This window comes from Caretta caretta, chromosome 9 (genome assembly GCF_965140235.1).
Source record: "Caretta caretta isolate rCarCar2 chromosome 9, rCarCar1.hap1, whole genome shotgun sequence".
Taxonomy (NCBI): Eukaryota; Metazoa; Chordata; order Testudines; family Cheloniidae; genus Caretta; species Caretta caretta.
Genome location: NC_134214.1, coordinates 82,230,724 through 82,256,867, shown reverse-complemented (window position 1 = coordinate 82,256,867; position 26,144 = coordinate 82,230,724). Strand labels below are relative to the sequence as shown.

Sequence of the window (26,144 nt, the reverse complement as noted above, 5' to 3'; positions counted from 1 at the left end):
AATTCAGTGTGAGGTCTCCTCGAGCTTAGGAATGTTCAGACTCAGGGTTTCGGGTCAGGTCTTAAACAAGACCTAGTTCAAGAATAACTTTTCCTTTACCTATCTGCCATGACCAGAGTTCTGAGTTTTGTCTTTCCCCCCTACAGCCTCCACAGAATCTATATCAGCTGAAGCAGTCCGAGGAACGCAGCAGCCCCCTGCTCGGCAGTAAGATAGAAGTGGGATCAACCATGGCAGGAGACACCCAGAATCCTAAACTTTGGTGCTGGCAGGTAAAATACCTTTCAGTTTGTGCTGTTTTATTTGAACTGTCCCAGGGACCAGGGTTGAATGGGCACTGGAGACTCCGCAGGTCAGGAAGGAGGTGCGCTCTCAGGGTAATGTGAGGATTGGGAAACCTCGTACTGTGGACAAATTCTCCAGGGTTGTCTTTGTACCAGCACTAACTTCACATGCACACACACAAACGGGAGAGGGAGAAACCCAACAATGCATGCCAAGTGGAACAGGAAAAACTGGAGGGGAAGGAAACTGTATTTTCAAGCTACTCAGATGGTATTATAGACAATGGAGAGCCAAGTAAACAAATTAAAAAGCAATAAAGAAAGGGGTCAGCAGTCCCTTTGACTCCTAGCTCCTCTCATTTCAGCAGGTTTCTGATCAACTTTGTTTGACCGCAAGGAGAAGTTTCCTGTTTTGTTGATGGTGCTTCTGAAAAATCTATCCGGTCCAAGAGCAGGTTGCACGTGTCTCGTTTTTCTGTGAGCTACTCGGCTGCAATGATAAGGACAGAGAGGCCTTAAGAGAGAGCGAGCACTCATTGCATGCCTGAGCCTGAATGCAATGGGAAGAACACTGCCATGGGATAACAGACTCGGAAAAGTGAAGGCCCAGCCAAGTTTATTTTTAAAAGGCTGGATGGATTTATCCCCTGGCAATGTTCTATCCCAATTACTTAATTTTTTTATTTACTCAAGGATTAAATGATAACGATGTAATTATCTTATGCAGTTTGAGGCAGCAGAAGCAGCATGAAGGGTGCTCGCTAGACAGTTAATACAAACATCCTGATTGCCCTTTCGTGCAGATTTGTTTTATTGGGGGGGGGAACACAACTTATTCACCCCTCTCTATAGAAAGTTACTAATATAGGGGGAAATTTTGCCTGAATTACATCCTGTGCAACCCGAGTGATCAGAAGGGGAGCAAATGAAGGCAGAACTTGGCCACTATATTTGTCTAGTAAGTACGTTTTTTTTGTTGTTGGTTGTGGGATTTTGTTTTTAAAATGAAAGGAGGGGACTGCCCCATTCCATTCTTCCCGCCACCCCAAAAAATTCCTTTTCACTGAATTTTTGGAATTTACCACAAGGACAAGTAGACAGAAAAAAATTAATGATGCAGCTTTGTTTCCATATATCATGGCACAAGTGAAATCATCTCGCAATTAAATAATCCACCCACATTCACCTTGGGCGGAAGCTGTGACGCAAGGGGGAATTCACCCCTAGGCATGCGTAAGTAGTGGAACTGTCATAGCTGTTTCTTATGGGTTCCAGTACAGGCGAGCAGCTTTAAAATCCGGTCAGCGTTCCACAGGAGACCACCTTGGAAACACTGACTCAGCCCATAACCCGGCTGGGTTGGCTTCATCCACTTTCAAGGCTGGGCTGGTTAGCTCTGATCCTCCTTTAGTGGCACTGGCAGCTCTGAACCTTCTTTCTGCATCATGCGAGCTTCCTTAACTTTCACTGAGCCGTTGTCAAAATAAAAATCAATACACTTCAGTTTATGCTGACTCCCTTCTGCCTCATTTACACCATGGGACTGGAGGATCTCAGGCCAATCAAATGTGGGAGACCTATATAAGATTCTCAAATGAACACAAAGTCTTATGTTTTGTTTTCTTGGAGGGATCTTTTCCAAACAGGTATTCGGGCATTAGTTCTGATTGCCAAGAGAGAAGTGGGAAACTAAACAGTCTTCTGCCATTGATGTGGAAAACTACTACTACTTGGATTCATTGTACATAGATTCACAATATAAAACATTCCCACCAATAGACTTGGCCCATTACTTGCCAACAGCAAAGTTCTCACACACGTGAAGGCTGTGGAACACAAATACAAAAGGGATTTGGACACTGGGGACTTTTTGCAGAGTTCTACTAACCTCAGACCAAGAGAAGGTCAGCTTCAATTAAGAACACACTATACCAAGCAAGGAACCACTTTCAGATTTACACCTAGAATAATGCACTGGAGAAGTCTTTGGTGGACATTAAGTATCTCTTATGTAATATATTCAAGCTTAGTCCATGCTCAGACTACTTAGCTATATGATGAATTTTTACAACCTCTAGTCGTCTGTTCATTCTCCGAAGTTATGTTTACACTCCAAGCTTTCCCTCTTATCGCATGAGTACCTACTTTGCTTAAGATCCTTTGGTGAGGGACCTTGTCAAAGGCTTTCTGAAAATCCAAGAACATTATATGCATGGGATCATTCATGTCCACACATTTGTTGACCCCTCAAAGAATTCTAATAGATTGGTGAGGTATGATTGCCAGTGCTCATCTTGCAGCTGAAACATTCGGGCAGCAGATTGTTTTGTTACAGAGCTATCTGAAAGCACAGCTGTTATAGGCCACCTTTGCTCATTGAGTCTTTCGAACATATCATATACCGAATTCAAGCAAGTTTTACAAAACTGGATCAGACGGTGTCACTTAACCTGAAGCTGTGTTTGTTTTCTTTCAAGTGCTTTTGCAGCCACGGTGCTGGGGTGGAAGTGTGCAACTAGCCTACTTGCAGCTGCAACAGCACGATCCACACTACTTGAAGAAAACCCATCATTTATGGCTAGCTGCAAAGTGTGGGCAAAACAATTGACAGATTCCCATGTAACATACCTCGGTGTGTTTGCGAGCACAATGTTGCTTGCATTATTGTGTACTCACGCCAAGACACTGCCTGCCACACCCCATCTTTCCACTGTAGTGTTTAATTTTTCAGCAAGGTTTTCCACTGTATGTCAGTTTGTAGAACTGCGGATCTAAGCTCCCGATTTTCAATAGAATGGCAAGTGACAGTCATGTAGTTCTCTGTAGTTAATACTGTCCAGCAGTTAGTGGTGAAAGCTACTTTAACGGTGTTTTCCAATTTTTCCCAGAGAGATTTCAGTCTTCATAGCACTTCTCTTGTCATGGGGTTACAGTCTGTCTCACAGGCACACCTATTCAGGGTCTACAAAACTCATCAATGCACAAAAACCTGTACTTTCAACCACACTTACAGGCAACATATCTGTAGTGATCATGGTGCACAACAACTCCGCTAGTTTTTTGGCACATTGTGTGTTGCATTTTTTTGAACTGCCAGAAACAAAAACAGTCAGTGTTGTTTGATTTTTGCATTCTTTTTCACATGAAACAGGGATGTTTCAGCTTCAAATGGTTCAGCATTGCTCCGGAACTGTTTGCATACCTCAGCTCTGTATTACACAGGTTACATTTAACGGTGTCTTCTGTTATCTTTGTGAAATGATTCCAAGCATTACTTCTTTTCAATCGCTCCATCTTCAAACTATGGGTGCGCTTACTGCTCTGGAAAAGTAGTTACCAAAAATCGCAATAAACCTTCAAACAACATCAAGTAGGTTAACGCTATCAAAGTGTGACATCAGTCCCATAGAAATGGTTCTAACAATGCGGAACATAGTTTCACATACACTATGAAATGTAGAAAAAATACACAGGCAAGAAAATAAGGCCCACATAAAATAAGGACACTTAAAACACAATTCTCACAGCACAATTGCTACATATTTCTGGTATTGCTGTGGTGTTTTTAACAGGCACATTAGGTATTACAATGTCATGGAACTATTTTACCACTCTGTTTTAAACGTTAACTGCAATGTATTAACAGTAAGACTAATACTTATCATTTAACCACTTAATATTTTACATCTCTACTGCAGACAATGACAGACAGCATAGCTCTGCCCTGGCTACAATAGATCCTGCTGTAACTTGCCTCTGTTCACAGCCTGAACCTGCAAGCACGCTGTGCACGAGAACTGCAGAACTATTAAAAAAAAAAAACCACCTTCCAAAATCCTATAAACATCTCCCTGAGGAATGGAAAAATTAACTTCAGAAAGTAAATCAGGAACAGAGTAGAACGTAGAAACCTGTTCAGTGCCAGGAGACTTTAAAAGAAAAAATCACCAGCCATCTAAAAGTCAATTAAAAAAGTCATTTTACTGGGGTGATTGAATGAGCCAGAACTACATTAAGGTGGGAACTAATATGCAATTAAGTCTTCTCACCAAAATCAAAACTGGCACTGTGGGATAGGAAAGGTCCTAGAATCACTGCAAACTCCCATAAACTATACTCTGAGTGGGGTGTGTATCCAGTACAGGATGTAGCAGGCAAGTGGGCTCGCTAGCAAGTCATTTATCTCGTTGGCTTATTCTATTTTTAAATATAAGTACTATCAGGGCTCCAAATTACCTTTGTGTACAACGTATGCAGACTTGCATTTCTATGACTGTCACCTTGGTCTTCTCTCTCTTGTCTACACCCATCTGTCACGTATTGCCTATATTTAGGTTCTGATTCGGGAAAGCACTATGCACATGCTTAAAGTTAAGTATGTGTTTAAGTTGCACTGACTTCAGTGAGACTTAAGCACTCTGCTGCAGAGGGATGTTTTCCTGAATCAAAGCCTTGGATTGTAAGCTCTCCAGGAGAGGGACTGACTCTGAGCACGTCCTTGCGCTGCCCAGCATAACAGGGTCCCAAATTGAACCTCTGAGCACAACTGTTGATACAAACAAATTTAAAATTTGTATTAAAACTAATGTTAAAATTATATAATATACAGGCTGAGAAAAGAGTGTTTGTACATCTGGGTATAGTGCTTAGATTATCCACAAATACCAAGTTTGTTTTTAAACTCATAAGATACATATAGTGCATAATCAGCAGTAACCTAAATTTAGGTGAATGAATTTAAGATATTTAGATATTTAGCATCCAAGTATTCAGGTACATTACTCATGAAAAAAGTTATACAGAGAGTTTGTGGCGGAAAGCAAAATATAGCAATGAGTGCAGATCGTCCCTCAGTAATTGAGAATTTAGGATTGGTTGTCGAGCGTAGCGTTGACTGACTCCACATTCTCTCAGCACTTGCTCGTTACTGGGGTCTCAGCTGCCCAGGGCTCCGACGATCAGCACGTGAGTTTGAACCTCGTAGCCCCTAGCTCTTAGGGTGTCGGCCAGAGGGGCATATTTCTCCAGCTTTCGAGATCGGGAGTCATGGAAAGTCGGGGATCCTGTTTTCAAAGAGCACTGTGACGTCCACAATGACGATCTTCTTCCGGTCCTCATTGGTGATGACGATGTCCGGTTGCAGTTGGTTGTTGGTTCCAGGGATGGTGGAGTTCACAGCAACCTTCCCTATGGGTGGTGGGATGGCTCTGACCAGGCGATCTTCTAATACCCAACTTTACCCATAATCCAGTAACTGTACAATCTCCCTCCCACCAAGATAAATTATATCTCTTTGCTGCAATGGAAATCTGGGCCATCCATACCTCTTAAAGGAGAAGAATCTCCTAAGGAAAATCTATATATACACAAAGTATATTTTTTTAAAATAAGATATTCATTCCATTGTACATTCCAAGTGACTGACTGGATTAACTGAGCTCTCACATAAATTACATTAAGAGGAGCTGGCTCTGGTAGAGCACAGTCATTTCCCCCATTCACATGCTGTAATGAGCATAGTTAATGAGCCCCTGAGACAAGTACACTGAATCCAATTGCAACCCTCATCTCACCCCCAACAACGCTTCCTGGCAATTTTCCCAAACAAGGCACTGCAAACCTTAACCCTGAAGTCCCATTTCAAAGATCACAGAATTAGCTGGGATATAAAAATCTAGCTAGATTTGATAATCCTACCTGAGACGCTGGGGACCCCCTTCTGTAGCTCCAAAAAACCCCTGCAACTCCCCATCTGCACAGATGGTACCAGGGCATTGTGGTAAGTAGCCTGGCAATTTACACACACTAATTAAGACAAATCAATGATGACTAGTTAAAACATTAAGACCCACTGGAGCCCAGAAATTAAGTCATCCGTAGCTAAAGTACACACCTTAACACACAGAAGAGGCAAACAGGCCTATAAAGGGCTGCCATCATGACAGCCTTCTATGCAGGCTGTAGGAAGTGTGCTCCAGAGAAACCACAGCTCCAACTATAAGGAGGAGAAATAAGGCTCTTTTCTTTACTTGTACATGGACAGTGTTATTTTTCGATGGCATCCAATTAGTTTAAGAGCATCTTCGAATTGAATTTCAACATAAAAATGATTTTGTAGCTGATTTCCACTCAAAGGTAGGCTGGAAACAAAGTATTTCGGGGTGTAGGATTTTATGGGATCCCTTCTCCGCCTTTTGTTTTTTTAAAAGCCTCCCAAATTCTTTCCTTGGATATTTCAAAGGTAGCGAACACATTAAACAGTTACTACCACTATAGTCCAGATCAAAATGAAAGGTTTTTTTGGTGTGTGTTAAATTTACACTACCTAATAGAAATGCTTTCATTAGTTATATTTAAATAATCACTAAAAATCACTTGCAGAACAAAAGACCATTGAACATTTTCCAACATTGAAGGAAACCCAAATCCAAGAATGTTGGGCTAGTGTAAGAGAACCAGGAAGTGAAATTCTTCAAGTTTGGTGTTACTTACCTGTCCAAGGCCCCAATCCTGCAATGAGAGGTATGCAGGTGAACCCTACCCCCATGTGGAAACCCACTGAAATCTATGTGGATTGGTACAGGGCTCTTAGCTGTGTGCCACTTATTGCAAGGTCAAGGTCCAAGCAAAGAAACAGCGTGAAAGGATGAATATAAATTAGAGTGTTAAAATTCGGTTTCAATAATAATAGTGTTACAAATTTTCATCTGGAAAGTGCCTCTTTAAGAGTTCCAATGTGCTTTTCTTGGAGATTATTTGGTTTTATTAAAGCCGATACCAACAGAAACAAGAAACATTCTGAACCCAGAACAAAAATGTCCCATTTAAGTACCTACTATTTTTTTGGAAGTTTTTCTCCTTCAATTTTAATTAAGCTCTCCCCAGGCTCAGCAGCTTGGCGTGTTAAAGTAAGCTTAGTCCCTAGACCAGTTTCTCCCCACCCCCTATTGCTCACAGCTTCCATTGTTTACATAAAGCTTAAGAAATAAACGTGCTTTTACTAAAATACATGGATTACTAGTTGGTCAGTGATCAGAAACATTGTGACTGCTGATGTTCCCTCTTCATCTGGAGCCAAACAAATAGTAAGAGTTTGTATTGCTCCTTATGCAACAACTCACGGTCACTTTATAATTCACAAATGATGTTATACTGGGGGGTGCATAAGAGAATTCTCCTCTACACAACCAATCTATTGCTCCATTCACTCAGCTCAACAACCCAAGAGATAGGACGAGGTCTTGGGGGTGTAACAGACTGAAAAAAAAAACCAAAACACAGGCTTGTTAGACTAGGTGTCCCTTATAAGAAACAATTGGTGTGTAGCTATCAACAATAGCAAATTAACATTTTAGTTAACTAATGCTGTGCTTTATTAGTATCTTGCAGTTAAGGCTCTGGACTGGGAATCAGAAGATCTAAGCCCGGTTCCTAGCTCTGCTATAGGCTTTTTCCTTGACCTTGGCCAAATCATTCAATCTCTCTGTTCCACAATTCTCCATCTATAAAAGGGATACTATTACTTTCTCAGTCTGTCTTGTCTATTTAGATTGTAACTTTGGGGAGCATGGAATGTCTTTTGTGTAATTTTCAGGTTTAGCACATTACAGTTCAATTTCAGGTCGGACCGTAGGTGTTACTGTAATATAAATAATTACACACCAAAAAAAAAAAAAAACTATGTTAAAAGAACATTACTTATGTTGCAAAGTCAAGCACTCAATAGTAAGGAAATGCCAGGGTTAAGGTTGCCTGTGCAACCAATTTTATGGGGAGCTGGGACAAGGGGAAATGGCTTCCCCAAAAGAGGGTTCTGTTTCCATTGCATATATCACCACCAGAGTATGATTTATATAGCACACAACAAGCATTGGGCTGGGTATTATACAGGCATTTGGAAAAGTTAATTTCATTGCAGGTACTGTGTGGGTGTTATTGTTTCTTTTTCTCAGTTTGAGGCACTGTCCCAGATGCAGGAAATGTCAAATAAGCACCAGCGAGCTATGCCATGTGGAGAACACCCAGTACATACTATTTGAACACCAAACTACCTGACACTAAAGAATGGACTGGCCAAGCATTCCTGGAAGCAGGGCCTTGCGGGCCCAGAGCAAGGTGCTCAGAGTCGGGATGTCAGTTTCTTAAAGGTTAAAAAAAATAATAGTTCCCTGTTACTCTTAGGATACCGACTTGAGTTACTGACAGAACGTGTTGGTAACATGGCTACGTGATAGCTGTTATTCGGCGGAAGATGTATAATTCCTTTCCTAGAAGGTTTCCCCTCCTTTGTTTCCCCAAGAACCATTGCCTGCTGCAGTGACCCTCCTTTCGGCCAACTACGCTTGGAAGCATTGAACTTTGGCAGGGTAGGAAGGGAGGCTGCTCAATAGCAACACATGTTCTTCCTTGCTCCACCATCTGAAAGCTCCCAGCCCCAAGAGCGAGGTACCTGACCCTCTGACAAGCACTTTAGGCTGGCCCAGCAGCCACCCCCACCTCACACCCAGCAGTCTCACACACGCTCGAACTGAGCCTTGGGTTAAGACATTCATAACCCTCAGGCAACCTAGGTGGAAGCATTCCCCACATCCAGAGCCTGGTGAGCCTCCTTCCCTATCAGGATCTACAACAAGCCACGGGACCCACCTAAAATAGGAGGGAATTCCATGGCATGATGGCTTGTAGGGGACATATGGCAGAGGTTGCCCTTGTAAACTTGAGTGCACCAAATCTGATCCTTCACCGCTTTATGGAACAGTCCAGTTGAATCCAGTGGCGAACAAGTTCCTTGTTCTTGGCTTCCACTGGGTGACTGTAAGAGACAAAAATCCCTTCCACAGTAAGGCTCTCACTCCAGATTTCATTGCATGGGATTTTACAGGGATTTCTATAGAAACCTGTTTGTTTCAGTCATGTTAAAATTCCATAGAACTTTACCATAAGGGAGCGAGGCAGCTGAATGCAAACACAATCCAGGTACTCACTCAGTTGCATAAGCCTAGCTAACAGCTATAGGGGTTATATGCCACATTCCTCCTTTCCCCGTGCCCTGCAGTACAGGCAGCTTTTTGCAACACTATGTCATGTTTAATAAATTACCACCTGGAACCGGCTTCTCAGCAAAATGCTCCTTCCTTCCCCTTTCCCCAAGGAAAGGGCTTTGATCCAGTACACCAGTTCATTTAAACGCAATGAAATAGCTTGGCCTAGAGGTACCAGTGCTGTGCACTGCCACATAAGCAGCACACACAAGTTTGATTCATGGACCTGGCTCTTTCTCCCATGCTGAGCACACTGTGGTAGCAACATGGTCTATCACCAGCCTGTCAGGATAGGGAGATCACTGCTGAGTGACATGAGTTGGATGACCACTACTGAAAGATGAGTAAGCTGATCGGGGCAGGGATTGCAGCATCCTATACACATTTGAACGGCAAATAAAATGGGAAAGGCACAGACAGGTTCTGAAAGGGGCTGCTGGAGACTGGGCCTTGAGGGGGAGGATTGTAAAAGGGGAAGGGATTCTTACCAATCCCAGGACAGCACCTCTGCTGCAGGGGACCTTACAAGAAGGAAGAATAAATAAGTGAAATGAGATCCACTGCTCTGTTCATATCTACACAGGTTTCATGCAGGAAGACTCCCTGCTACATCGCTGGAAAATAGTGCTGCTATCTCTTTAACGAGCTGCTTGTTTACAGCACCTGGCAAGACCTGTTATACCAGGTAACTGTCTGATATTTGAAACGCTTACAGTTGAAAGCGTGTTACAGCAATTCAGAACATACTTAATGTGGGGTTTGCAACATCCCCAACCGACTCAGGGTGGATGAACAGAAATGAATCCCCAGCAAAGCAAGTCACCCCTCAAGTCTACTAACAAACTACTTCTATTGACTGTACACACTGTAGTTTCTCTGAGATTGCTCTAAGAAAAACCTGGGATGAGGGAAAATGTGCACAACATTTACACACAAGTGCTATGTATACACACACACTCTATATGGCGCATGCACAGCTTAATTTTCAGAAGTACTGAGCACCTAGAGATTCCATGTACTTCAACTGGAATTTTGGGTGCTGAACCCTTCCATAAAATCGTAGCGTGTGTCTGCATATATAGTATATCCACATACACACCCAAAATGCAGCTATACATTTATAAACACAGGTAGATAACTTCAAGTTCACGAAGGTTTCCAAGGGACATAACTATAACTGCAAACTCCTTGGGTCAGAGACTCTTTTTTGGTATGTTTTGTACAGCACCCAGCACAATGGAGCTGCAGCCCCGAGGTGCTACCACAATACAAGAGTAATGAAATCAGACATTCACAAAAGAAAAAAACAAACAACAAAATAAGCGATAACTCACTTAGATTGAAGGAAACAACGGTATCTGCAATTAATTAAGATGAGTTTTCCAACTTTGAGGTTCATAAGCATCAGATTTGTTCTGTATAAACGATATAGATCTTATTATAACATACGTACTATGTTATAAAACACACATGGGTCCTATGAAAAAAGTGCACTGTTGTTGGTCCAGTAAAAGACAGCACCTCACCTTGTCATTCTAGCCATTGACATTTGGATCTTTACCGAGCAACAATATATAAGACAGTCACTAGGATTAAAAAAAAAAAAGTTCCCAGGTGACTAAATTTAGAGTCTGCTGATAAAAAGGGTACTGGCGCAATGCTACATTCAAAATTCTCCAGGATACACCAGCTAGCAGCAAGAATCACCTATTGGGATTAGCTCCCCATTAGCTCTGTAACATCGTAGTTTGTTTACTGCCATTCATGTCACAAGCAATGATTTCCCTCTGCCTACAGCCCATCACATCCCCAGAAGGCCAGGAAGCGGTTAAAAGTCCACTGAGCTAGAGCTTGCCCTCATCCACATAGCCGCCGACTCTGTGGGCACTTCGGGCTGGAGCAACCACAGGGAAAAAAAATAAAATAAAATAGTGGGTGCTCAGCACCCACCCGCCACAGCTGTTTGGCAGCACCCCGATCAGCTGATTGGAGGCACTGCCAGACAGCTGATTGGCAGCTGGGGGAAGGGCTTTGGGGCGGGCGGAGAGGAGCAAGCAGGCGGGGGCCTCAGGGAGGGGAGCAGGAAGAGGTGGAGCAAGGGCAGGGCCCTGGGGCAGGGACAGGAAGAGGCGGGGAGAGGGCGGGGCTTCAGGACAGACCAGGGGTGGAGCACCCCCATGGAAAAGAAAAAACTCAGTGCTGATGCTCATCTACACTGAGTTTCTTAGGGTGGGGTTTTGGTGTTTTGTTGTTTTTTTTTTTTAAAAAAACACACACACAATGGCTAAGGGGATCTTATTAAGTTGCCATGAAAATGTCAGTTTCTAGTGCAAACCTGCCAGCCTGTTCACAACAAAATCATAGCCAAAGTCGGAGGACACATGGGGTAACGTGTACCATAAAAGGCAGCCCCAGCAGAATATGCACTTGGTGAACACTAGGAGCTCCTGGCACACCTTTGGACAGTACTGCTGCCCTGGGTTAATCAAGTCATTGATAACTACATGAAAAATTGGGGGTAGGTAAGAAAACACCTGCTGGGATGAGCATCACTCAGAGGCAAGGCCCTACACCCTACTTGATTATGCAACCAAATTCTAAGCAAGTTTCCTCTTTGTTCGGGTGCTGCATAATTCCAGGATTGTGCCACAGGATGGCTCCATTCTGCAGTCAATGCTTCTGTGCTGAAGAGTTTCCTGCTCCTTGCAGAGCACAACAGGACAGAAGGCAGTAGAGGAGGGAGGCAGGTTTGAGGGACTGAAGAATATGCAAGCAGCTCTGGGTGACCTGCATTGTCTTTAACAGACAGGGAGGAAGAGACCCTGGGGATGGCCTGAACTGGTCTGTGTGAGAGAGATGCAGAACATGATCATCTAAACTGGCTTGGCTGTCAAAAGCCATTAAAATTAAACCAGATAATTTTTCCAAGATGGAAATGACACACTAGAACGTGGTCCACTGCCCACATATTCATCCCCACTCTAGCCACTCACAGTCCATCCCACTTCTCGTATGCCCAACACCTATTGGAGAAGGCACCTGCCTAGTAAACATCAGAGCTCTGCTAGGTATAAGCCTCCAATTACAAGTCTCCCCCACCACCCCAGAACCAAGCACACAGATTTAGGATTCTTGGCACAACATTTAGGACTAATAAAGAGCATAGGGCACAGGCCTTGCTTAAAGGACACTACAGTAATTTATTATTCCATTGTAGGATTAGCTGAGCAGATGTTTAAACACACTGTAGTACTGGACATTCTCACTGGTAAACCACGTTCATCATTTCCCTACTAGGCCTTTAACCTGAAACATGCTTTCAGGATAGAGTAGCAATGCTTGTAACCTCTGATTAGCAACGCACTTTTCTCTCTTCCCCCAGCTGCAGGCTCCCACTTCCAACTGATGACAACAGATGGGCCTCAGTGCTAAAAGACCTAAGCTGTAAGTGCTTGGATATGGAACATTTAACTACTCGTCTGCAGGAAGCGTGGTCTCACACCGAGCACAAGAGTGGGAGTTGCAATTCCTATGGTTTACTCCTGGTTCTCCCACTGTTTGACCTTGGGCAAGTCACTTTGGTTTGTGCCTCAGTTTCCCAGTATGTAAAAGATGGATATTTCCCGATCCCCTACAGGCATGTTATGAGGCCTAGTGCCCAAGGATCTGGTCCTGAAAACCTTTAGCTTCTCAAGAAGTCTCAGTTATTTCAGCAGGTCTATCCATGTAAGTAAGGGTCTGAAGTAGCAGCCCCCTAACTTGTGTACAAACTGGCTCATATTGTTCTCCTGCCCTCAGCATGGCAATAGTCTCCCAAAGCGGACATTGTATAACACACAAAGTGATTGCTAGCACAGGTGCAGTTACAAATCATGTATTAATCAAAAGCAAGAGGAAGAAACAAAAATACAATCTGCCAGTCGCCATTAGAAATGCTGCCCCCTAACAAACAAACAATTATGAATCACCATGAACATGACAACACTCTTGTGGTAATGTGAACATCTTCACTTGATTGGAATTAGCTCCACCCTTTTTCCTCTCAGGGGCCTGCAATAGGGATAAATAGGTTTTGCCTTCTCTTACAGGTAGAGAGGGACATCCGCACTTCAGCCCCAAACCAGTTGGCAAGGCTACGTTAGGGCACTAACTCAACCTTCTTAGATCATTTGATGCTATAACAACAACATTTTGTCTTATCCGGCACCTTTCCTCCAAGGAAGGAACACTGCAGCTTTAACATCACAAGGCCTAATTTGCTTGGTGTTATCCTGCCCCTTTAGGAATTCATGTCAGGGCTTTAGAGAATTATTTATTCCCTACATAAATCAATTTTCCAATATCAAAATTTCAGATTCTATCAATATCCATGGTTACAGAGAACAGCTGGTACTATCCTGTTTGGGATACTAAGAAACTAACTTTCTCAGAACAAGAACACAAAGTTACAGGATTTTATGGGTAGGCCAGGGCTATCTGGGTCGGTAAAGCTTGAAGACAGACAACATTTTTTAGCAGATATTTTGAATTCTTCCAACATCCCTGGGCTTTTTAAACTAGATATACAGTTCAGAGCTTGTATTGAGCAAGAGATTAATCAGGCAAACCACACACCCTTTAGTAATTTATACCACCCGCACACAAGAGAATCAAGTAACAATTCTGTGCCAAGTGTTATTTCTTGAAGATTGGCTGACTTAGAATTCAAACCCTCTCTTTTTCCCTTTATGTAGCTCTAAGGTCGTCTTAGGGCTGGAGTTTCTGGGATTTGCAACTCTCATTTTCCAACGATCACAGCCTTCTGCACAGGGCTCTCTAGTCGGTTTGCATCCATGCACCATCAGGTTAACAAGGCCCAGTACTTTGGTCTTGCACGGTCACCGTTATTACATGGAGAAAGCGTTGACTTACAAAATCCTCCTGGTCACTGAACAGGAAGATGCATCCAGAACAAAGCAATGGAACAAACCCATGGGCTGCAGGCAGACAAAATTACATCAATCACTCTCAGGAAGCCAACTCCAAAAGAAAAAAAGAGACAGGCGGTGTTCTCAGTTACACCAGAGTGAATCCCATTTACTTCACTACAGTTACTCTGGATTCAAACCGGTATAAATGAGACCAGAATCAGGCCCACCGGTTTCTACCACCGAATCTAAAAGGAGAATACTCCAAGTTCGGGTTCCTTATCTTCTCTCTGCCCTCAGAAAGCAACATCATAAAAAAAGCCAGCTCACTACACCGCCACACAGTTAACTAACTTCACTTGGCTCTTTGAGAGTAAGGTCTTTTAGACTCGTAGACTTTAAGGCCAGATAGGACCATCATTATGACCTAGTCTGACCTCCTGCACATGGCAGCCACAGAACCTCACCCACCCACTCCTGTAATAGAAACCTACCCTCTAGCTAAGTTACTGAAGTCCTTAAATCATGATTTAAAGACTTCATGTTACAGAGAATCCACCATTTACACTAGTTTAAACCTGCAAGTGATCTGTGCTCCATGCTGCAGAGGAAGACAAAAAAAAAAAAAAAAAAACAGGGTCTTTTGTGCATAGGGTTCTCTGTTCCTATCTTCATTCCAGAGGTGAGACTGGAATATGGAGTATTACAGCCAGAGGCAGGGTGCTCCCAGTGGTGGGCCATCACCGGTTTTGGAGTCTAATAATTTGATCAGGCTTTAAGTTGGTTTATATAAAAAGGGAAGGGTATGGGGGATGCAAGATTTACTAAAAAGCAGGAGGTGCTTATATTTTGTTGATTGGAACGAACACTGGTACTGCCAACCAGTAACACCAACATGCCAAGTGTTCGACAATTGTGAGTCAGACATAAAAAAACCCATGAGATTTAAAATAAATAAATACCAAGGTTCTTTTTGTCCCCCTTATGATTTCAAGATTTTAGGGTGCACTCAGATCACATTCTCAAGCTTTTCTCCACAACCAGGATGGCTAAGAACTATTTTTTTAAATGACAGATAAGATTTTCACATAATCACTTGACTCCAAGGGCTGGGGCTTTAAGAAGAACACCAAATATTCTGAGCCTCACAATAAGATCGGAAGAGTTGGCAGCATTGCAGTATGCATTGCTAAATAACACTTTGCCTGTTTCTCAGCAGCACTGAAGATTTTTTTTTTTTTTATATCTGAGGAAGGTAACTTGAGAGTAAACAGCTCTTTATTAGAATGGTTAATCTAGTAATTGAGAATTGTCTAGATGCAACCTACTCCTCCACTCTCTCATGCTGCAGTGCATTAAATTATTACATACAAGGTTGCTTGTTATCATTAAGGTCTTGTATTAATCCTGTTTCTTGTTCTTTTAGTTTTATATTTGCATTTTTAGCTATTGTGAAATAAAGAGGGAAGTTTTAAAGCTTTTCACTTTACTCCAATCGCTGCAATGAGGTTACACCTGAGACTGGTTACACTTCATTTGAAGTTCCTGTGAACTACAGGGCAATATCCTCCATTATGCTGATCAAATTCAAAAGACTTGTGTCTACTCATTCCATGTACACACCAAGAGGATGAGCATCAATGCAAGGCACAGCCAAAGGCTAAACCATGCCCCTCAAAAGAACTAAGAACTCACAGCTGTGGTTAAAAATAATTTTTAATGAGAACTCTTCATGCATTCCTAATAAACTCTGATTCTAAAAACTGAACTTTAAAAATCTAGTTTACTTAATTGTTTTTGCGGCAGGGGAACTAACAACCTGATCCAGAACCACTGACAGATCTCAGGAAAATTAAGATTAAAGAATGGGGGATAAAGAAGGGAGAGCGAAGAAGAGAAGGTTGTTTAAAAAAATTCAGGGGGAGCGAAATGAAGAGGTTTGGAAAGATCAGTAAGATGGAGAAGACAAAAAATATATGGAAAATTGTGAAAGGCAATATGATTACTAGGGAGAATCATTAGGAGATGCTATGTAATCTGATGGTTAGAAGAAGATCCTGGGAATCAGGATACTTGGGTTCTATCCACTGACTCAGTGTGTGGACTTAAGGGTAGCGACTTTCCCTCTGTTTACACATCTGTAAAATGGGACTAATGCTACTTCCTTATAGCGTAGGATGTGGAAATGTAATCAGTTCAAGTCTGTACAGTGCTCTGAGGCCCTTAGGTGAAAAGCAGACAGAAGTCTAATAGTTATACAATCGCCTTAGAGCAATTAATATAAGATGTCAAGTCCATCTGAAATGAGCCTATCTGAAAAACTGTTCCACATCAACAGCTACGGTGCCACCTTCAGGAGAGGACAGATAAGACCTTTTCAAGAAACAACATGTAAAACCTGAAGCCCAAGTTCTATAATGTATTTGAAATATATGGTCAACAACAAAAATAAGAAGTCCTAGATATTAAAATCATATTTAATTCCTTGTGTTAACAAATTTTCTAAAAGTCTGTTTACTTTTCATCATCTGTCACAGGGACACTTCAAATGTTTGAAATTTAAATTACTTTTTCATGTAAGAATTAAGTAGGAGTGAAACAATGATGTCCTGCTTACAATGTTAGCAAATACCCTAAATGGATCTATTTTCTTTGTCACTCAATGTAAGTCATAGGTTTATTAGCCTAATGGGTGACTAAGCTATAGGCAGAGAGAGGAAGACATTGAGAGAGAGAGAGAGAGAGAATGAAATACAAATAGGAAAAACTAAAGAACATTTTCATGGAGAAATACACACACACACACACACACACACCCCACTCCATGAAAATAGTCTTTAGCTTTTCCTATTTGGCTGAAGAGTCCACAAAACATCACCACAAAATCCACCCCCAAACAGATCCTGAATTTAAATCCTGGAGTCTTGGATAGAAGCCTCTTTTTAAATTTAGATTTACACAACAAATAAAGAGTGCTATAATGACAGATTTTTGACTCTGACACCGTCCCTGCAGTTTACACAGCCCTGTACAGTGAGGGATCTGAAAGAGGGTTTGAAGTCATCAGTGCAATGAAATATTGCTAAAATTTACTTGGGTGCATTTTCAAAAATGACCTCCCAGAATTCACCATATCATTAGGGTTTTCCCTTTCTAGCCCACAGAGCCAGCAGGGCCGCACAATGAGGTATGCAAAGCTTTTCTGTATGTATTAAATGAGTCAGTTCCTACTTTCTGCTCCTTGTTCTTTTATTCTCAGTAGAGAAACAGTTTGGCTGTTAGAACTACGTTTTCTCCTCTCACTAAAACTTTTCTCTGAACTAGGATCTTAGCTTGGTTTCTCTGTTCTGATGAAGCCCTGATCCATTTTTATCAGTAACATGAACCTGCTGTTTGTCCCTTCCACACACCAGTTTTGATAAAGCAGGACAGATTAAACAAACTAGTTTATCTATCCTAGGAATTAGAGGACATAACACAGCATCAATTTTTAAGTAGAAATTCCCATAGATCTCAATGGGGAATTCAGATTAAAAACAACAATAAAAATCTAAATGACAAGCCCTATAGCCTTCCAGACAAAAAAAGTCCATTGGGACACCTTGTCCATCTTGTTACCAAAGCAGGGTTGTTCATGGCTGGTTCATTTCCTATTCTGCCTTAAACATAAAAGATGAAGACAGGATGGACATTCCTCCAACATGATCACAGAAACTATACAGTGTAGAACGTGCACTCTTGATTTTAAGAGGCAATCCCTACTCAGTGATGTACCAGAAAAGCCCCCCAAAGTTTCCTGCTAGTGTATCCAGCCACAAATGTAGGGATCAATTTAATTCTGAGCAAGAACCACTACGATTAAGTATTTAATCCCATTTTTACTCTGAGACACCATTTGGTCTCTATAGGACCAGGAAACCTGGAATCAGAAGCCTGACTCTGCACAGAGCTGTAACAGTGGATATTCTTTCACTGCTGGACAAAGCAGCAAAATAGTCCCATCTCTTGTGCAAAAAGGCAGTCAAAGGACTGCTGCACAACACACTGAGGAACTACTGCCGTGAGGAATAGGCTACAGAGGCACTTATGGGAGAGCTATGGAGAAACCAGAGAAACTTTACAGTCCATTTATCAAAGTGCTTGCAGTTCCTATGTCAAGGCAAATGAAACATAAAACGTAAAGCAAATAAAGTTAATCTATATCTAGATGATTGTAATAAATAAAAAGGGAAGAGGAAAAATCAATGCAGTCCTTCTAGTTGCCTTGCCAGCTCTTGTTAAATCCCTGAAACTGCAACACCTACTGTGGATTTATAGAAACAAGACACACTTTCAGAATGGCAGACAGGCAGGTTCCCTGCCATTTCACGGCAGATCCTCAGTGGATGTTTGAACTGAAGTTAACCACAAGCAACGCGCACGACTGACATTCTGTGTTCACTAAACCCAACGGAAACAGGTGCCTCTCCTGCCCAATGCACCCTGCTGCCCCATGTATCAGGGACACTGCTTGTGCTTGGGCGACACCAGCTGGGAACTCTTGGCTGCCTCAACTGTGCCCATGCTGGTGGGGCATCCCTGTCTGACCTGCAGAATCCAGAACTGGCCTGGGTTTCTAGCCTAATTTTCCTTAGCGGTCACATTTTAAAGTGGGTCACAGATTTAAATAAAACTCAGCACCTCCCTACTTGTTTAAGGGCCTCCAATCTAAAATGGATCAGTCAGGGGTCCTGAAGACCCAGTGCACACTGACCCTTTAGAAGAACTGCTATTCTGGTTAGGTTTGCTTCCCCAGAGGGGAAAAGCTAGTGCATTAAGACACTGCCCCAACATCCATTTCCATGGGAAAGGAATCCCCATTTCACCCACTCACTAATCCTTCTCACAAATACCCGTAGGAGACATGGGAATACTGTTCCCTTTTTACAGGATAAGAAACTGAGGCAATGAGAGGAGACTCACCCAACGCCACAATGGGAGTCAGTCGCTCCCATGATGCATGCTAGGGAGTCTAACAAACCCAATAAGGACTAGGGCTCTTTTTACTAGATTATCTAATCACCGTTATCATTTTTCAAGTATCCCAAAGGTACGCTATTGCTCCATGCTTCCTTATAGGCCACAGCTGCTAGAAGTGACTGATTTTTGCTCTTCCCTTGGGTAAAGATTTTACTCTAGCTTCAATTTTTCTCTACAATACTCCTCCCCCTCCACAAAATGAAACCTCCAAATGTGTCTCACTATAAAGTCATCTCTTGCTACACATAGCCAAGGGGTGTGCTGGATATCCACAGCGGTACATGCTGATCATGACTGGATTGCTTGTTTAGATATGCTCAACAGTATATTTCTTTAAACAAAGGAGCTATGCATTCAGTGTGTTGTTGAAAGAAGGTTGTTTTTACAGCCTGACCCTACATTTGAGCTCCAAGGATTCTACATTTTATGAGATCAGAAACAAGAGAATGCAATGCAAACAAGAAATAAACCTCGATAATTACAGCCATGTGTCTGTGCTGCTATTGCTTAGTTTGAGTTAGCACCTTTTTAATATAAATATAAGCCCTATTTTTCAGGAGTATAACTTGGCTGGAATCCTACTCTGCCTTTACATCTTAAAAGCTCTCTCCAAATATTACATCATTCTCATAAAAACCTACAAGATAGGCATGTATTAACCCCCATTTTTACAGATGGGGAAACTGAGGAAGAGAGGTTAAATGACTTGCTCATGGCCACAAAGTGACTCAGTGTCAGAGCTGGATTAGAGAGCAGGAGTTACTCTTAGTCCTATACTTAATCTATTGGGGGTTCTCACACTGTGGTCTGTGGAGTACTTGCTGGTGGTCTATGGAAAGCTGTCAAGTCGCATACTTTTGGCTCAGTTTACAGCTCAGAGCACCATGCCAACTGAGAAGGGAGATGAAATGCAGAGCATAAATAGACAGTGTGATTCTTTTCAGGAAGGCCATAACACTTAGCAATCTGAAAGCAGCTACAAATTCTTTCCTGATTATGTTTCCACAGGGATAGTATGTAATTGAAAGTGGGGAGGGGCGGAGGTGGTCTGTGAAACCAAGAATTGGGGAGAAGGGGTGGCATGCAGGTAGTCCCATACAGCTCCCTTGTCAGAAGGGATGGGGAGTGAAGCTATGGGCCAGACTCAGTGCTGCTTCTAGCAGCATTAGATAGCAGGTGGAATTCATCGAAGCGATCCAAGCATGGAGTAGAACATGTCAAGAAGAGTAGCAGCTGTCCATCTCCACTCCTATCCAGATGCGCCTCCCCATGACCCATGGAGTCCCAGCTTCAGGTCTTAGCACAGAGGGACCTCAGCAGGCTGCTGGAATTGCAGGTGTATGGACTCTCTGAGCTATACGTTTAAATGCCAAAATACCAAGACTTACTTAAACAGAGGATTAAATAAATAAATAAATAAATAATCCTCCATTGCACATGGGCAGTCATTCCCTTCTCCCTGAACGTTAGAATTTTGTACACGTTTAGTACGTAGCAAACCACGTACCCGTCCAGTGATCGGAAAGCAAGTGAGAACTGACATACAAACATATAAAGGCAACATTAGGCTAGCAGGTCAAAGCATATGCATTATAAACGGTCTCTTCGCTAAGCACAGAGACCAAAATTCACATTTGTCATATAGGCAATTTAATTACAAAGCACTGGATTGACTCACACACACACACGTTAGAAGAAACAGGGGCCTACTCCTGCATGCCCATGGCAGAGTTTTTAATCACTTTGACCCCAAAACTTCAGTTTTCAATATTTTTAGCTAGATCCTTTTTAAAACTGTGCCTCGGGTTTTGTTGGTAGGATCACAAGAAGGAAAGAGATAACCAAGTGTTGATTTCCTGAAGAATACAAACACGGAGATGCATTTGTGTATTCCACCACTTACAATTTAAAAGACAACCCATGTTAACATTGTTCTGTTAATAGCTTAGAAGTGACAATGCAAAGATTGTCCATACATCTTTAACTCTGCCGCCATGTGGATATGTACTATGTTACGATCTTTAATTACATGATTATATTATTTCTCAACAATATCATGCTGTTAATTCTAGAATCTAAGAGGTGTAGCATCTTGTAGTTTCTTTAATTCCTGTACATTCATTGTCAATCATCTAGCACATCAGTGCAATGTGATCTAGAGAAGTGTTTCTCAACGACCAGTCCATGGACAAGTGCCGGTCCCTCAGATCTCCTTGACACAGTTTAGGAAGGCAACAAGCGGGTCCCTGGTATCAAAAAGGTTGAGAAACACTGGTTCTAGAGGATAGGCCACTGGACTGAGAGTCAGGAGATCTGGCTTCTATTCCCAGCTATGCTATTGACCTGCTGGGAGACTTCACGCAAGTCATTTCACTTCTCTAAGTCTCTGTTTCCTCTCCCACGCTTTGTATGTATTGTCTATTTGAGTATAAGCTTTGGGACAGGGACTGTCCCTAGCACAATACAACCACAATCTCAGCTGGGGCCTGTAGCTGCTACCATAATACAAACAAATAAATAATTAAGGTACAGGCTCTTTTCTATCTTTAGACAACACAATCCTGAAAACACTTCATCCTGCTACTAACTTTTCTTAGGTCAATATCCCTATTGAAATTAGGTGACTAAAGTTACTAGCAGGCATTTTTACAGGACTAAGGCAGTTTGTCAGCAGCCTTCCTGGGGTGCAATTCAAAGGAGGTAGTTAAAAAGCTTGTTTAGCTGGCGGGGAAAAAAAATCAGATGGCCTATATGTGTCAGCTAAGTTTTCCTTTTATTCTGTAGTATGTTGTGTAAGAACAGTTAATGGTAAACTCTTCATATAAATTGCTTTAATGGTCTGTGTAGACCATTGCTTTAATGTGCAGAACAGTGGCATGCACATTGTTCTACACATAAGATTGTAAAATACTGTTATATTTGAGAAATCATCTTTAATTACAGTCACATAGTGGATATGCACAAGGCATGTTACACGTGCAACCTTAACTTTATCATTTTGATCTTTTTGTGCTTCAGCGCAATCCTATAGTCTCAACAGGGTTTTTTTTAATAAAACTTCCTAGGCAGGGTTTTTAGTTTTGGTTTTTCTTGTTAAGAAAGAAGAAAGCTAGTAACAATTCCTGTGTTCCTGAGGAAACACGGAACTATTTGACTGCACAGTGTCAGAATATTTTTTAATATAAATGCAGACGATATACATTTCTGCTACCCCGCAAAACTCCCCCCCAAAAATAACTAAACTGTTTTTGGGATTTTTGTTTGTTTGTTTTGCTTTTGTGGGTGGGAGAGGAGAACTGAAACTTTCCAAAAAGATTCACCTTTGGGCACAGAACAAGCCTGGTAATTCAGTCCAAAGGTGGAAGTTCTAAACTAGTGAAAAAACAAAGGGTCAGAATGAAAATACTTATGCAACCTTAATATGTTGCCTATGCCCCGTAGTAAAATATTTCCAAGGATTTCCTCTTTCTGGAAATGTTTGTTTCACTGTGGACAGCAATGGAGCTTTCCTATTTGATTTGGTTTTCCTGATTCTTTCCCTGGGGATATCTTTGCAGGAATGGAAGACATTTAATATATAGATTATAACCCAAGCTGCCTCCCTCTCCCCCAAGTTACAGCTGCTGCAAGGAGACACCTAGATTTAAACAGCATGCAGGTTCTGACATAAACCAACCAAAGCCAAGCAGCAGAAAGGGGAGTTCCCAATGCACCGATGCTGGCAGGAGCACTGCAGGAGTGACAGCCTGGACTGGAACTTGCTCCTACAGCAGACAGTCTGATGTTTCCTATTTAAACAAGACACTTTTACAGTGGCGTTTCTAGGGCACCCCTGCCCCCGCCGGGGTCTGTGTGGCTCACGGACACCAGACGAAGTTACATACAGTTCCCTTTGCTGGTGGCCAGGCCCGGGAAGATCTTAGATCTGGTTACGTGGTGATTTTTGTGCAAGCCACTTATCCCTCAGTCTGCCACTTCGCCCTCCCCGGCTCTGCCACCCCGGACGCCGCCCGCAGCCCCGCGGGGCCGGGGAGAGGCCGGTCTCGGGGAGGGGGGCCCCGCCGCCCTCTCACCTGTTTTGAACTCCAGCGTGGGGTCCTTCTCGCCGCCGCCCAGGTCGCCCTGCAGCATCACGTAGAGGATCCCGAAGGAGTTCTGGATGCCGAAGATGGACCCGTTGCACCAGGTGGCGGCGAAGACCACGATCCAGCCGAAGCCGCCTTCGGGAGGCTGGAAGCCCGGCCCGGCCCCCTGCAGCCCTCTGGCCCCGGCTGCCTCGCCATCCTCCTCCGCCGCCTTGGGCCCCTTCGCCTCGGACACCGCCTGCTCCTGCTTGTGCAGCGCCATCTCGGCCGGGCTGGGGCAGGGGCTGCCGCCGCCGCCGCTGCCTGTCGGATCCCGGCTGCGGAGCCCGTCCAGCAGCTGGTCCCACATGCCCTCTCCTCCTCCCGCTCCGCTCCCCCTGTCATCCCTCGGCTCGCCCGCTCCTCCTCCGCCCGCCGCCGCCGGCGGCTGCCTCCTCCCCGCCTCTCCGCCCCCCGCTGTATCCTCCTCCATCTCCCGGGCGCCGCCGCGCAGCGCCCTTCAGCGGCGGCGGCTGCCGCAGGCCGGGGAGACGGGGCCGGTCAGCGCGTGAGGGGGCCCGGGCCCGGCCTGGAGAGGGGCGGGGGAAGCCGCGGGACACAAACCCTCCGCCCCCGCGGAGGCAGCGCTCCCCGCCCCCGCAGCGCGGAGAGAGGGGTCGGGCTCAGCCGGCAACCGAGGCCAGCCCCCCCGCCCCGCAGCCCAGCCCCGCCGGGCGGATCCGAGTCTGTGCCTGGACCTTGATATTCACGTGGCGGGGGTCTCCTAGCCCAGCTTCCCCCGCCCCTGATTTCCTGCCTCCCCTCGCACGGTAAACAACGCAGGAATCGGCGGGCGGCGTCCGACCCAGGCGCGCGGAGCCCCGGGATCCGCTCGCTCCCGCTCCCCAGCGCGCCCGGTGAATCCCCACGTAGAGAGCAAAGGGGCCAGCTCCCCCTCCCCCGGGCTGCAGAGAGGAGCGCTGTGCCTGTCCGCCCAGCCCACCCCCTTCGCTGCTGCTGGGGGCGGGGGAAGAGACGGGCTTTAAAAACAACCCCCCCCCCCTTCCTCCCCACGGGTGTAATTCGGCTGCCCCGGCCCTCAAACGCCTCCGACCGTGCGCCCTGCCTAGGGCAGTTCATTGGCAGCGGCTCCCCCTTTGGAGTCAATCAGGGCATTGTTGGTGGAGCGCAGAGCTGCAGGGCGTAGGGCCCCGAGCCACCGCAGGGGCTGCCAAGACTCCCCTCCCCCGGGGCAGCCAGCTGGTAGGGGCGGCACGTTTGTATAATGTTTGGTGGTGCCCAAAAGGGGTCCAAGTCCCACCCCTGCCTAAGGGTCTGGGAGGGAGTTTGGGTGTGGGAGGGGTGAGGGGTCAGGCTCTGGGAGGGAGTTTGGGTGCAGGCTCTGGGCTGAGGCAAGGGGTTGGGGTGTGAGGGAGGGTGAGGGGCGTGGCGCTTACCTCGGGCGGCTCCCAAAAGCAACCCGCACACTCCTCTGGCAGCAGCTCCTAGGTGGCGGGGCCTGGGGGGTCTCCCTGTGCCGCTGACCGCAGGCACTGCCCCGCTGCTCCCATTGGCCACAGTTCCTGGCCAATGGGAGCTGGGGAGTCGGTGCTGAAGGTGGAGGCAGCATGCGGAGACACCCCTGCCCCGGGGCTGCAGGGACATGCCGGCTGCTTCAGGGAGTGGCACAGAGCGAGGGCGGGCTGGAAGCCACCTTAGCCCCACTGCACTGCTAGTGGTGGTGGTGGCTGGGGGCCCCCGGTCCCTTTTAAATTGTGTGGGGGCAGCAGGCGGGGCTGGGGGAGAGACCCGGCCCCAAACATCGGTGGAGTCGAGGCCTGAGTATTCCTGGAGCACGGGCACCACGGGCCCATATAAGTCACCGCCCCTGCCAGCTGGGTAAACCCTCACCTCACCACAGGAGGCCTATGCCTTGCCAGGGCAGGGCACTGTGCCTTCGCCACTACCTGCAGCTGAATCCTCCCTGAGAGCCCCAGTTCCTACCCCCCGTGCATGGGGGCGGTGGAGAGGCTGCAGCATGGAGGGGCAAGTGAGTTGTGTTAGGGGCCAGCCCAGCAGATGGGTTTGAGGCACAAGTTACTGGCTGCTGGACTTACAGCAAGTGATTGTTATTATTTTGCCACTTTCCATACGGTGCCACATGGGTGTTCATGACCTATAGAGGCAACCATAGATGCTGTAGGCCTCATACAGCAAACAGCTACACACATGATGTCCATTAGCACTACTCACATCAGGAAAGTTACTTTTCAGCATAAGGATTCACGGATCAGACCCTATCTTCGTTCTCATGCCTAGATAGTAGGGCAAATGTAGACATAGAAATCCCTAAAACTGACAGGCCGCTGAGCCAGTGAGCTTACCAACCTAAGCCCCCCACTCCTGCAAGTGATTATGTGCTCCGTGAACCAGCACAGAGCCCCTTGACTTCATTGGACTCGGAGCACGTGTGCGGGTCTCTAGTGTTCAGCACTCTGGGCCCAAAGTGCTTGGGTGAGAGCCTTTTCCTTATACAGTGACAGACACAGTTCCAGCTGCCTTTCATCACAGACATGGCCCTCTGCAGTGCTCCTCCCCTGGACTTCCTGTCTGAGAAGCTAAACCTCTTAAAGATACAGTCCCCAATACATTACAGTTTCCTTTCCCAGCCAAAACTTGATAATAATAACACTTAACCTTTGTGTAACACACAATTTCAAATACTTATATGTGACCTACTAACTAAGTTTACTAACGATGTTCAGTTGATCTCTGAAGTGCTTTGCACTGTTGCTTCGACATGTGGATCTCCTTTGAAATTCCAGTCCA

At 44.6% G+C, this 26,144-nt stretch overlaps 1 protein-coding gene and 1 long non-coding RNA gene across 2 annotated transcripts in view; one reads left to right on the top strand and one right to left on the bottom strand.

The window, feature by feature from the left end:
• Positions 1–24,286, bottom strand: part of SLC16A2 (solute carrier family 16 member 2) — a 93,307-nt gene extending 69,021 nt beyond the window's left edge. Inside the window, exon 1 of the mRNA XM_048865410.2 lies at positions 23,325–24,286. Coding sequence (XP_048721367.2) covers positions 23,325–23,808 — 484 coding nt within the window. The 5' untranslated portion in view covers positions 23,809–24,286. The remainder of the gene's footprint in view (positions 1–23,324) is intronic.
• Positions 67–15,202, top strand: LOC142073299 (uncharacterized). Its single transcript, XR_012670102.1, has 3 exons — positions 67–272; positions 9,909–10,010; positions 12,708–15,202. It is a non-coding gene; the product is annotated as an uncharacterized LOC142073299 (long non-coding RNA).
• Positions 24,287–26,144: the final 1,858 nt, after the last annotated feature.